The sequence below is a fragment of the Podarcis filfolensis genome (genome assembly GCF_964270895.1).
Source record: "Podarcis filfolensis genome assembly, chromosome: 15".
Lineage (NCBI taxonomy): Eukaryota > Metazoa > Chordata > Lepidosauria > Squamata > Lacertidae > Podarcis > Podarcis filfolensis.
This window is the reverse complement of record NC_139618.1, coordinates 5657295-5671846: the sequence shown is the minus strand read 5'-3', so window position 1 is coordinate 5671846 and position 14552 is coordinate 5657295. Positions and strand designations below refer to the sequence as shown.

General features: G+C 46.3%; 1 protein-coding gene across 12 annotated transcripts in view; it reads left to right on the top strand.

The window, feature by feature from the left end:
• BCAS3 (BCAS3 microtubule associated cell migration factor) overlaps positions 1-14552 on the top strand; it is a 451567-nt gene that overhangs the window by 140920 nt on the left and 296095 nt on the right. For all 12 annotated transcript variants that reach the window (XM_083587575.1, XM_083587565.1, XM_083587567.1 and 9 more), the window contains one exon: positions 1257-1521. In XM_083587575.1, coding sequence (XP_083443701.1) covers positions 1257-1521 — 265 coding nt within the window. The remainder of the gene's footprint in view (positions 1-1256; positions 1522-14552) is intronic.

Here is a 14552-nt window from a genome sequence, read left to right as displayed (position 1 = left end):
TATCTTGCCTCCCGTAAAAACAACAACAGCTCAGCTCTCAGGGCCAAATTCAATTAAAAAATTACACCAGACTCCTGTGGGTTTGTTTGTTTTTTAGCAATTCCGCACCACCACCCCAGCCCCCTGGCACAACAATTTTGCTTTATTGAACTGGGCTCTTGATTTAGCTGGAAAACATTTTGAGCAATGATCAAGGTATTGAGTTGCTTGATGTAATATTAAATTCATAGCAAAAATTCCTGGGTTTGCATTAACAGGAAAATCAAACTTTTGACCCCAGAATTTGAACTCTAACTCTTGACCTCCTCCTGAGCCCACTGCTCCTTATTAATAATGCTTTTATTATATTTCACAAAATTTATTCCACCTTTGCTAATATTTTGGAGGGAAAAGTACACTGTGTGCAGAACTCAAGTCCTCCTGTTCTTCCAGCCTTGCATATCTCCCCTCTGATGTTTAGCGTGTTAGCAGTCATTTCCTATGCACTTCCAAGCACATTTTCCACTAACCCTGCTGACTGGACTGATAGAAGTTAATAACAAATAACATCCTCAGGGCAACAGTTTAAAACCTTAGCACTCCTTCTAAACCCAGGGCTTAGATTAGGTTTTTAGACAAATTCGTAGAAGATAAGGCTTCAGCAGCTACGAACTCGGATGGCTATGTTCTGTTAGAGGCAGTATGCCTCTGAATGTCAGTTGCTGGGAATTACAGGTGAGGAGAGTGCAGGTGTGCTTGGGTCCTGCTAGCAGGCTTCCTATAGGCATCTGGTTGACCCCAGTTGAAACTAGGATGCTGGACTAGATGGGCCATCCTTGGAAATTTGCATTCTCCAAAGTTTGTGATGCCTCTCTCCAACCCAAAATGTACAAGAATGCATTGTGTTAGGGGACATTGCTTGTTAAATTGCATACATTGGGCAAAATTGCATATAAAATTCATATATAAAAATGTACATACAAAATTTCTATGTTTGTTTGTTTCTTTTTTTAAATGCAAACTGATGTAAAAGTGGGGCAAACTGAGAAACCAGCATTGACAGGGTTGTCCATCCCTAAAGGAAATATTAAAATATTTAAAATATTAAAATATTTAAAATATTTAAGGTTGCCCTTAGCCTTTAGAATTGGGCGAGGCTATCAAGTGAATAACTAGAGTTAACCTCCATGCATTTGCCTGATCCTTTCCATTCTGGAAGTCAGCTGATTACAGCTCCTCAAATGGTACCACTTGATTTCTCCCACCCTCCACTCCAGGTGCAGGACATTTCCTTCAGCCACGACTGCCGCTGGGTGGTGGTCAGCACTCTTCGGGGCACTTCCCATGTCTTCCCCATCAACCCGTATGGAGGGCAGCCCTGCGTCCGCACACACATGTCGCCAAGGGTTGTCAACCGAATGAGCCGCTTCCAGAAGAGCGCTGGGCTGGAGGAGATTGAGCAGGAGCTGACGACCAAACAAGGAGGTCGCTGTAGTCCCGTCCCGGGGCTGTCCAGCAGCCCGTCTGGTTCTCCTCTTCACGGTAAGCGTTGGCTTTTCCTTTTCAGTTGTCTGGCAGGAGTTGAAAACAAAACTGCCCTTTTACAAATCTGTGGTGGGTCCACATTTGGAATACAGTGGTACCTCGGGTTACAGATGCTTCAGGTTACAGACTCCTCTAACCCAGAAATAGTACCTCGGGTTAAGAACTTTGCTTCAGAAATTGCACGGCGGCAGCAGCAGGAGGCTCCATCAGCTAAAGTGGTACCTCAGGTTAAGAACAGTTTCAGGTTAAGAACAGACCTCCAGAACGAATTAAGTTCTTAACCCGAGGTACCACTGTACTGTGTACAGTTCTTGATTGCCTCACCTCGAAAAGGATATTGTACAGTTGAAAGAGGTTCAGAAAAGGACAATCAAAAGTATCCAAGGGATGGAATTTCTCCCTTATTAGGGGAGGTTGAAGCATTTTTAATTCAGAGAAAAGGTAAGTAAGGGATAATATGATAGAAGGTCATAAAATTGTACATGCGACAGAGAAAGTCTGTAGAGAAGAGCTTTTCTCCCTCTCTCATAATACTAGAATTTGTGGATGTCCAATGAAGCCGAAAGATTGCGCACAAGAACACACTCCCCTCCTGTGGTTTCCAGCAACTGGTATTTAGATGCATAACTCCCTCTGACCATGTCTGGTGGCCATCACTGCCTCCAGTGGCAACAAGTTCCATAGTTTAACTATGCAATGTGTGAAGAAGTACCAGTTGCTGGAAACCACAGGAGGGGAGAGTGTTCTTGTGCTTGGGGCCTTCTTGCAGGTTTCTCACGGACATCTGGTTGGCCATTGGGAAAACAGGATGCTGGACCAGGTGGACCACTGGCGTGCTATAGCAGGGCTCTCCTTATGTTCTAATGTTAGAAAGAGAACTTAGTACCTTCCAGATGTTGTTAGACCCCAACTTTCTGACCATTTACCATGCTGGTCGGGGCTGATGGGAGTTGAGGTAGCCACAGGCTTCCACCCCCTGTGCTACAGCAAGGTATGCAGAAGATAGAGCAGGAAAAATGGATGTTTTTCATATGCAGCTTGATCATCTCATGTTTTATTTCATAGACCTCCCAAGGTGTTCTGCTCTGTGTTTCAATGGTTGTTTTTTTTAACCTGGCAATCATATTGTTGGTTGGTCAAGGGTAGGCGGAGAGCAACATCTGGACATTCTGAAGACAAATATTTATTGTTTTGCGAGGAAATGTGAAAGCCAGCTCAAGATGAAAGATGAGCTGAAATGAAAAGTTGGGTTTGTTGTCATTGTCGCTGATCTCTTTCACAGTAGTGTAGTTGGAGAGCAGTTGTTCCAAGAGGAAAGTTGTTTCCACAGAGCCTTTGCCTAATGCAGCTCCTAACTCTAGGGCAGGAAGCCTGTGGACCTCTGGAAGCTGCTATTCATAGTCCAACACTCTTTGTGAGAACAGGATGCTGGGCCACTGGTCTGATCCAGAATGTCTCTTCTGATGTTCTCAGGAGGTCTAGTTGGTTGACCTTAATGCTCTACTATTTATGAAGCATCTTGAAGCAATTTCACAGTACAGTAAACACACATATAAAACCATTGCGTATATAAAAACGGTTTCAAATTCAATGCGATACCAAATGGGATAAGGATCTCCACTTAGAAGGCTTTTTGGAAGAGGAAAACCTTCGAGAGATGCCAAAAAGGCAATAGAGACGGCGCCTGCCTGTTATGTCAAGGGAGGGATGTTCCAGTGAAAAGGTTCAATCCTCGGTATCTCCACATACGGCTGGGAAAGACTCCTTGCTCCGAAAACCTGAAGAGCCACTGCCTATCAGTGTAGGCAAAGCTGAGCTAGGTGGACCTGCAATCTGACTTCATATAAGGCAGCTTCCTAGGTTCTTTCTTGTGTGATTAAGAGTAGGCCTTGGTTGTTGAGTCATTGGCCATGCTAAGGCATCCATTTTTCTGATTGTTTCCTCATCTTGGCAAGGTGGCCAGTGAGGTCTGTGCCACCCAGCTTCTCCTGAGATAGAACATTACTTTGCTCCTTGCATTACAATGCAGCGGTCGAGTGTGGCATGCTTGGAACAGACACCAGATTGCTGTAAACCATTATTATAACACATCCAATCATTTTTAACTACTGACATCATATAGAGAACAGGAAGGAGCGATCAACGTCTGCAGCTTTCATCCATTGGTGTCTGCTTTTTGTCAAGGGGAAAACTACAGTAAGTTGTCGCCTTTATAGGTTTTCCAAACACGTTTGAAGCTCTTTCTTTGTAAATAGAAAGGAGTGTTTGATGCTCAAGAAGCATCTGAGAGGTTTCATTTGGTTTTGATTAGCGGCACGACCAAAAATTTCAGGAGTGGGCGGATGGGATTTTGTTCCTTCCCCAAACCTAGTGGAAGCTTTGAACGATTATTATTTTTTTAAGTGTGGGGTTTTTTTTTTAAGTGACAAGTCAAAACGAAACACCTTGATTTTTGGAGGGTATCGCAGTTCATCGTAGTTGAGGAAAATAGCTTATTTATTAAAGCCGTGAGTCCTCATCACCTCCAGCCACCTCCAGTTCATGCCATTTGATGGTGCATATCCTTGTGGCTGTGTTCCACCTCCCCTGTGGGACGAAGCCTGCCTCCGAAATGCCAACTGCTGGGATTCATGAGTGAGGCGAGTGCTCTTGCATGAGGTCCTGCTTGTGAGCTTACCATTGGAGCAGGGGTTCCCAAACTGGTCCGCAGACCACCGCAAACTTCGCCAAGGTGGTCTGTGATTTAAAAATACACTTTAAAAACGTGCAGCATCTAGCACAATTACAATTGCTGCAAAAGAAAAAACACCCGAAATGATCTGTCGGGAACCTCAGCAAGTTTCAAGTTGTCCTTGGGCGGGAGGAGAGAGTTAGGGCATTAGGACATCTGGTTGGCCACTGTGAGAACTGTCCATTTGTTTTTGCTCACCGCTTCCTGTTCTGTTATCAGTTACTGATCCATAAGAGGACCTCTTCTCTTTCCCCATGATTGGGAGAAACAGAAACTGAGTGAGATGAGAAGTGTCCATTTAGGATAGATCGGAAAACCCCTAGGTCCAAAGGATATGAGATACCAGGGACAAGCAATGGTCCTGGCCTTCCTTCTTAGATTGGGCTAGCTGTTTTTAGAAACAGGATGCCGGACTAAGTGGGCCTAGACTTTGCTCTGATCCAGCAAGGAAGTCCCCATGTTCTTATTACTCATGATCATTAGGAATCAAATCTCCTTGTTCTGACGCTGTCTACCTTTGACTGCTAGCCCCTGGGGATGGAGCACAGACCACCGTCTTCCTGCCCTGCTCATGGGCTTCCTGGAGCCATCTGGCTGGTCATGGTGGGAAACAGGATGCTTGGGCTTGATGGGACTTTGGCAAGGATTATTTTATGAGCTTCAGCTGCTGCAAATGTCCCGTTTGCATTGGGCCTCTGTCAGCACTTAACATCTCCCCTAGCGTGTAGTTTGCCACCCTTCCACTACCACCCTTCAAGACCTGTGAACCTCATCCGTAGGGCAGAAGCAGCCCATGTGGTTTTCTCCAGATGCTGGCTAGGACTGCTGGGAGTTGGAGTCCAGCAACACCTGGAAGGCACCCGGCTGGTTCCTCTTGCTTTGCGAGGAAGGGTGGCGAACGTTTTTCAGACGAAAGGCCATATTCCCGGTGGGCCACATTCTAGTGGTGGCTGGGGGAATGGGTGGAACAACAAATGTGGACTGTACCTTTGTGCAATAGGTTTGTTGCTGCATACCCTTGCTTTGTCCTCCATCTAGGCAAGTGAGTCCAGGTAGGCAGCAGCACTCAAGGATGCCACAAATTGGCCTGGCAAGGGGTGTAGCCTGGGAGAGTTCCCAGGGAGGGCTCATTTAGCCCTTGGCCCTGATATTCCCCACCCTTGCTCTAGGGACACGGAAGAAACATGCCCACCCAAAATGGTTTTTTATCCTTCCTTCTGACTTTTATCTTTCAAATGCATTCGGCTCAGCAGAGAAGAAAATCTATTTATGGTTTATTCTGGTCCCAAATTGTTTACTTGTGCAATGTAAACCCTTTTATCAGAGTGGGGAGCCGTCCTCACAGGGAATGACTCACTCTTGGCTCCTGCCAGGTTTGCTGTCTTTGAGCAGGAAGGCAGGAAGGGAAATGGTTAAGAAGCATCAGACAAGAGGATAATTTCCTTTGCACCTGTTATACGGTTTATCTTTTATTGCTTAGGTCATTTTATCTGCCAGCCCCACCCTGTTGTATATTTTTGGTCCTTCGGTAGAGCTGCCAAGCTTGTTTCCCCAGTGACCTCAGCCCCAAGTTGTGCATCCTTCTATGGGGTTTCGCTGTTTCCTGGAACAACGTGGTGCCACCGAGTTACATCAATAGGTTGTCTTTGCCTAAATTCCCAGCTTTAGCAATGACCTTTCAGTTTCAGTTTCAGTTTTTAAGCAGTGAGGTGACAGGGAACTGGCATGACAAACGGGCATTTTTATGGGGTTTGATGTTTTGCCCCCTTGAAAAATTGATGAGAGGATGACATACCATTATCACTCCCAAAATGCAGACGTGATGAATAATTGGTTGCAATTTTATTTTCCCACTTTTAGTTTTGTTGTCCCACTACCTTTAAAATGTAGGGTGGGATATATATAGTCTAAAATGAAATCTTTCTTTCTTTCTTTCTTTCTTTCTTTCTTTCTTTCTTTCTTTCTTTCTCCAAAATCATAGAATCATAGCAAATTACCTTGCTCTGACTCAGGCCACTGGTCCAGCTTGCTCAGTATTATCTACATTGATAAATAGCGGCTCTCCAAGGTTCAGGCAGGGAGCTTCCCCCAGGCCTACCAGGGGACACTGCCAGGGCTTGAACCAGGGACCTTCCGCTCTGAGCTGCGGCCTTTGCTCTCTACAGTGGATGAGGCTGCTCTTTGTTGTCTCTGAATCACTGCGATTAGTTTGTTCAATCGCTCCCAGTGCAGAGAGATAGGGAAATGTGTCCCCAACCCCAGCTGAAATATTTTTGAATTTCAAAACCTAGAAGAAGGTTGGGTAGGCCTTAATAAGTTGGTTTTCAACCTTATGCCTTTGAATCATAGAACTGTAGAGTTGGGAGGGAATACGAGGGCCATCTGGTCCAGCCCCCTAAAGTGTTTGCCCAGTGTGGAGCTCGAACCCACAGCCCTGAGATTAAAAGTCTCATGCTTTACTGACTGAGCCTTGTCTATAATAAATCACTTTCATTTAAGGGTTGTGGCAGGATCGGGAAGACCCAACCAGTTTATTGGGCTTTTAAACCAGCTATTCACAATCTGTGGTCCTGAGAAAGGAATGACTTAAGTAACTGAAGGTTCTTGTGAGTCCAGGGTGCATGCTATTCACAGAGGAGGCTGCCCACTGCATCTCTGAATGAGTCACTGCTCATCCAGGGAGAGGGCAGAGCACATGTTTCTGTCCCCAGCACCTCTAGGAAGGGCTAGGAAAGACCCTTGCCTGAGCTCAGGAGAGCCTCTTCCCGCCGTGGTAGATGATACGGACTTAGATGAACTAACCTGCTTTCCTGTGCCTCCTTCAGCTTCTGCTTGGGGAGGGCAACTTTGCCACATCTCTGCATCAGCTGTGACAGGTTAATTCAATCGACCCCAGATGCAGGAAAACAATCAGCCTGCAGATAAGGTTGCCTGTTGTGTCTCTGCCTGAGTCCCTGCCCTTTCAGTCAGGGACAGTGGATGTCACGGGGCGGAAATTGGGCGGCAGAGAAATGAGCTCTAGCCCAATATTGTCTACTCCAGCTGGTAGCAGCTCTCCAGAGTTTCAGGCGGGGGACATTCCCATACCTACCTGGAGATGCTGGGGTTTGGATCTTGGCCCTTCTGCATGCAAAGCAGACGTTTCACCACTGAGCTACAGCCTTGTGACCATACCGAATGTGCTAAACTCCACGTGGCCCCCCCCCATCGAAATAAAGTAACCAGTTGAAGTGCACTCCCCTCCCCCGTCAATAATGTGTTGTTTGACCCTAAGAAACTCTGACTTGAGCCTCCTGTGGGGCTGCAGAATAACATATGTCACATTGCAAAGTTTCCCTTAAATCGGGGGTGGGAGTGAGAGAGACCAAGCATTTTCATCCGCAGCCTTTTACTGTCTGTGCATACAGGGTTGCATTGCAAGGGAGAAAATGAGGACAGAATCCAGAGGTTTGATAAATATACACATCTCAGAATGCCTGCAATGTGTCCCTGTCACTGTGCCCGATTTCCTCTCCTCTCCTAGCAGGGTTCTTATGGGAAAGCAGACTTGAAAGACGTGACGGCTCCTGTTCCCCCTTCCTGAGAAGCAGATTGGCTTCCTTTAAGTAACACTCACTTAAGAAACCACCTTTTAGAGCACGGCGGACCTAAAATAGTCCTTGCGAAAATGAGCTGGAGCATAACATGAAGCACTGGAGGGCAGTTCCCGTCCAAATTACATTTAATATCCGAGCCTGTAAACAAGAGAGCCTGTCGGCCGAGCTCTCTGCGTGCCTCTGTCTCCAGTCCACCCCTTTTTCTCTTTCATTTTATCTCCTGCCGTGTAGATGCAGGCCTTAAAACATTCAAATAGGTTTTGCTTTGTCTGATGGCAACCACAGTCCAGCTTTGATCAGAGCTGCTTTAAGGTTGCCCCCCCCCGCTGCTTTTACCCATCATCCAGAAATGATGAGAGATCTGCATCCTCTGGGTTGGATGATGTAGAATAGGGTGCCAAGGGCTCCTTCCTACTCCGGGTGGTATGACATGTGTGTTGACAGAGTCTGAGCCTTCCTCGGGCCAACACTGGGGTACCCCTGTCATGACACCTCCTTTCCCTCAGTTAAAAGGTAAAGGTAAAGGTACCCCTGACCGTTAGGTCCAGTTGCGGACGACTGGGGTTGCGGTGCTCATCTCACTCTATAGGCCGAGGGAGCCACCGTTTGTCCGCAGTCATGTGGCCAGCATGACTAAGCCACTTCTGGCAAACCAGAGCAGCGCACGGAAACGCCGTTTACCTTCCCGCCACAGCGGTACCTATTTACCTACTTGCACTTTGACGTGCTTTTGAACTGCTAGGTGGGCAGGAGCTGGGACAGAATAATGGGAGCTCACCCCGTCGCAGGGATTCGAACCGCCGACCTTCTGATCGGCCAGCCATCAGTTACTATATTGCAAAAAACTCATGTTCTGTGCTTCCTTTTGAGTTTCAGAAGAAGTTTGCTATGTACCAGAAGAGTGGATTTTTAGGGTGGGGGGTGGGATCAAGCTGCAATCCAAGCAGGTCAGCCGAAGCCTAGTTGTATGACGATTGGCATGATAATAACCATTTATTGCAATATACATTGTCCTCTGTCCTAGAGATGAGCAAATTGGTCAATTTCAGCTTCTCTCGGTTTTTCTAGTCTCAAGATCAGTTGCCCACATTTCCACATCAGTTTGTGGCTTTCTTTGTTTTTAAGAAGTCCTCGTGAAAATTTAGCGTGAATTTCTCCTTTTAAACTCTTATCTGTACATAATCATGCTTACTGTGCACATTTCTCCAAGCAATTTCCGTTAATGTGCTGCATTTTTGTATGTTATTTTCACTAGTGTTTGCATCTCTCCTCCTCCCCCCCCCCATCCTAGAATATAAATTTCTGTCCACGTTTCTTGTCGGGAGAGCTGCGTTGCAAAATTAGGAGATGTGCAAATTTTGAAGAATGGCTGCATTTTAGTTTGCAAATTGTTTCAGGAACTAGACTTGCCTTTAATTGCAAACCAGACTGGGTTTCGCCAGGGCCACCCTCAGTATTCACGTACACTGGATTTTTAAAGCAAAGCTTGAGATAGGCATGAGCCAACAAGAGGCTCAAATCAGCAGTGGGTAATACAACTGGAGGAGGTAACAAGTCCATAGCTCAGGAGCAGAGGCCTTCCTTGCTTTGCTTTCTGAAGGCCTCGGGTCCAATCCCTAGCATCTTCAGTTAAACAGATTGTGTAGCAACTGATGGGAAAGACCTCTGTCTCTTTGCCTGAGATTCTGGGGAGGAGATAGTGCTAGGTTAGATGGACAAATAATTTGATCTGGTATGAGGGGAGAGGCAGAGCACATCCTTTGAGCATTTCAATCTGAGGTCGCCATGCTGAACACTGAAGCAGGGTAGCATTTATTTCAGTTTAGTTAATCCAGAATACGTCTTCCTCTTGCTCTGCCCATTATCGGCTCAGGCTCTGATTGTATAGCAAACAGAAGTTAGGGATCAAGCTGGTCTGCATTCAACATGTTGAACCAGGGATGGGGGACCTTAGGCCTGGGGGCCAAATGGGGTCTTCCAGTCCTCTCTGTTTGGTCGTCAGGACTCTCCCCAGGCTGCATGCCCTCTGAGCCACACCCCTGCTCTGCTTTGTACCCTCCTTGGGTATCTTTGCCTGCCTGGAAGGTGCCCTTGATTTCTGATTATGCTTCTTGCTTGCTAGATGGAGGACAGGAAGGAGCGTGTGTGAGAGTCAGTATAGGAAAAACCCTATTGTATAAAGGTAAAAATGTACACCTGTTGCTTTGCCCACTTTTGCCTCCAGCCCCACCCACCATTGCTGTGTGGCCCCCAAAAGGGAGAACATCCCTTGGGATGAGAAAGGTTTCCCAGCCCTTGGAATAGTTCAGTGCCTGGAAGGAAGGACTAAGGGAAGGTATCCCAAAGGAGGAGGGAGATTCTGAACCCCATGTTTATTTTAATTTTTTAAATTACGCTTAATATTCCACCCTTCTTCCACTGTGGAACCCACAGTGGCACACACACACATGGGATTTTCCATGCGGGCGCTGACCATACCCAGACCTGCTTAGCTTTGGCAAAGTGATGGCCTCCTGTGGCTTTTCCCCAGGACCTGCTCTCATGGACCTTTCTTGCCTTAAATACAAGACCACCAACTAGTTTCCCTTTCTGCGTGACAGAGGCAAACTTCCACCTTCAAACAGAAGGAGCCAGCCAGGACCATCACATCTATTTGGGACCTTAGATGTATGCAAAACAATGACACCACAATCTTCATTTTGAGCATTAACGTTGGGATGCTTAAGCAAATGTCCTCTAGAGGGTGGTGTTTTCTCAGCTTTTGCCACGGGTGCCTCAGAGAGCCCCCTCTCCTCTCCTCGCACTGTATGTCTGTGTTAGGCCAATGGCCGATTTATGATGTATGAGGTAGCAATATTGTTTTATCTTGCTGTTCCACGATATGGGAAGGCCGTCACAGCCGCTTGTTGACTTCTTGTTTGACATGTTCTCGGAGCTGTTGTTTATACGTTCCCCTCGGAAAGAATTTGCCTCAGCTATTTCTCCTTTTCAAATTCTAAATGACATATTTTTTTGTGGGGGCGGGGGCGGGGGGAGGCGGGAAGAATTGCTCTTGATTGTCCAGCAAAATTTCAAATTGTCCTTGTGTGTATGTGTGAGAGAGACCTTTTCGCTAGGAGCCGTTTCACGTATTATGCAGGACAAGTCAGTAGAATTATGGGCTGCACCATTTCAAAGTGCAGGAGCTGTGTGTGAGTGTCACATTTTGTTAATGCTGCTTCACATTGAAAAAAGGGGGAAAGTGCGTATCAGAGAGAGAGGTTTAACATACACACATTCCCTCCACTGTAAGAACATAAGAAGAGCCCTTCTGAATCAACCCAAAGGCCAGCATTCTCTTCTAACAATGGCCAAACAGATGCCCCAATGGGAAGCTTGCTACTAACCTAGTAACTGCACAGAGCTTTTTCTGTGGTAGCACATCTGCCTTGCATGCAGAAGTTCGCAGGTTTAATCCCAGACATCTCCACACAGGGCTAGGAGAGAATCCCGCAAGTCAGTGTAGGCAATACTAAGCTAGATGGACCAAGATCTGACTCAGCGTTCTTCAGTGACGGAGCTCATGTATTGCAGCAATTGAATAAATTCTGAGTTAAACTTGAACACACAGGTTTACTGTGACTTAATTTGTTCTGTGGCATCCTCTGCAATAAGTGAGAGAAAAGTCCCTAGAAATGAGATTGGCAATATGGTGCCCTGAGCAGGGATAAAATTTGGCATACACACCCTGAAATATTTCTTATTTTCAAAGCAATTCCTTTCAGTACAGGTTTTTTGGGGGAGGGGGGTGTTCTCAGTAGGTACCTGTATATAGGTGGTGTTGTTGGCATTCACCTCTCTCGAGTCGAGACGATGGAGTGTGCCTCCAGGGGTGAAGTCAAACTGCTGCATTAGCAGCACCAAGGTGACCTCCTCAGGGCGCAAGCCTGGGCAAAGTGTAATGGAGGTCATGGGCTGGCCAGACAACAAGACCCCCTCTCAGTTTTGCTGATGTTGTCCAAAGAAAAGCAGAGTAATATGTCTGGCACCAGCTTGGCTGCAGGAGTTGCTGGAAGGAGGCAGACAAGGCACCATCCAACTGTCTTAGGAACTGCGCTCCAGTTTTGTGTAGGGTGTACTCCTTAGCCTTTTCTTTTCTTGAAGAAGATCTCCTCCTCCTCCTCCTCCTCCTCCTCCTTCTTCTTCACCTCCTCTGCTCAATGGTCTGTGTGGAGAACCACCTGCACTGCCCTAAATTAGGCGCTGGTGGGGATGGGAGGGCCCAGGAGTGGTGGCTTTGTTTGTGGGTAAGGATGGACAAATCTGCGGTGGCAGCCAACTTGGATGACTTCAAAAGTGTATTAGACATGGAGGATAAAGCTGTCATTGTCTACTAGCCATGATGGTTATGTTCTGCCACCGCTGTCGGAGGCAATATGCCTCTGAATACAAGAAGTGAGGAGAGTTGTGCTATTGTGCTCTGGACATGCTTTCAGGCATCCCATGGAGGCATCCGGTTGGTCGCTGTGAGAACACAATGCTCAACTAGATCGGCCGTTCGCCTGATCCAGCAGGTCTCCTTACGTTCTTTTAAAGCAGTTGCAGGGGGGTAGAAAAAGTAAGTTTGAGTAGGAAAGGAGGTCAGCCCCAGACTTGTTCTTGCCCATGCTATGCTAAAAATGCTCACTCCACACTCTCCACTTTATATGAAGCCCCTGGGAAGCCCCCTCATGTGCACAGATCTGCCACCACAATATCTCCTTTGGCCCATGCAGTGAGCTGAGCAGAATGAACTTCTGAGACCACCACACCCACTGAGGCTTTCCCCTCCAGGAGCCTTGAGGCCTTAGAGCATGATTGATACCCTTCCCTTGGAGGGATATTTTCCCCTCGGTGCAGGGAAGGTCAACAGCTTGCTTCCCTACTTTGCCATATAATAATTGATTTTGTGTGTCCTGATTTATAAATAAGGAAGGCAAGAGCGGTTGGCTTTTGAACCCTAAAAAAATGTAACCTAAGAGGGACTTTAAAAGCGTCAGGAGATTAAAATGAGCCCATCTCAAGACACAGGCACAGTTTTTTCTTTAGTATTGAAAGATGTTGATGGGCGGTGAGGGTTTGCCTTTTTTTCTTTTTAAAAAAGTTCCTTGGGTTCCGCATTTGTGGGCTCGTGAAACGGGTCCCTTTTCCCATCCCGAGGAAATGCATCTTTGACACTTCTCATGACCTGACTCGATATATTTTCTGACATGGAGCCAGGGAAATATCCTTAAATGTAAAACCAGAAGCTGCTGAGAGAAAAGTGGAAAGGAAGGGATGGCCTCAGGCACCTTGGCACCCAGGGTGAAATATTAAAATAGATCTCTCTCCTCACCAGGCCTGGTCTGGCCAGAGTTCACTCACATAGACGCTGTGTCTCACAGAGGCCTGTGCTGTTGGTGTGATCTTCAGGGTGTGGTGGTGCTGGGGGGCTTCGAAAGAGGATTGGACAGATTAATGATTGTGTTCCAGTCCCATGGTTGAGGACATTAATGCTTCTGAATACCAGTTGCTGGAAACCACGGGACTGGAGGGTGCTCTCAATCTTGGATCCTGCTTGTGAGTTTCTTACTGGGGCAGCGGGTTGGCCCCACTGTGAGAACAGGCGGCTGGACTAGGTGGGCCATTGGCCTGATCCAACAGGTCTTTACTTATGTTCACTGAGGGGCCATTGGATGGTTGTCTAACCCTGTGAGGTGTATTATTCAGGGCTTTCTTTCTAGAAAAAGAGGTGCCGGGACTTGCTGAGCTTTTTTTTAGGGCCCTGGGTATATTATCAGCTTTCCCCAACTTGGGGCTCTCCAGATGATGTTGGTCTCAAACTCCTATCAACCCTCAGCAACATGGCCAAGGGTCCTGGATGATGGGAGCTGGAGTCCCACCACATCTGGAAGGGCTGTTGCGACGATGTAATTGTGATGTGAGCAAGAGAAACTACGTACGACCGCTACCCAAAATTCCTAATATGAAGTGAGTTTCAGACGAGGACTTGGGAGGCCAGGGTTCAAATTCAAACTTGGCCATAAATCTCACTGGGTGACCTTGGGGTTGTCCTTGCCTCTCAGCCTCACCTACCTCTGCAAGTTATTGTGGGGATTAAATGATGAGGCAGATAACTGTGTGCCCCATCTTGAGCTCATTGGAGAAGAAAGTGGGATATAAATGTAACAGAATAAAATAAAATAAAAATAAAATAAAAAATAAATTGTGGAAAATGTGAGTTTCAGAAGAGGTTTGTATATTTATAAAAGTGTATCAGCCACTCATATAAAAACACCATAGAAATCAAAATAAAAATTTGAACTTGCTATTTCCCACACATTCACTTCAGAACAGAAGTCCCACACTCTCCTGGTCAGCAACCAATTTTTACCAGGGGCCGTATTTTGAACTGATAAAGGCCTGGTGACATTTATTTTCTTGTTCATTTTTAGTGAGCCGTTTATGTCTGGCCATTCAAAAAACTCACACATAAAAACCCCCACATCTTTCCCAGGGTGGATCAGGCACACACACACACACACACACACACACACCAGTGTACAGTAATAAAAACTTGACATAATTAACCAAATCATTAAAAAGCAGCAAATTAAGCAGTCAAGAGCAACTAAAGGTACGCAGTTTTAAAAATATTGGTAAATTTGGTAAATAAATTTTAAAAGTCTTTTCTCAGCACTGAA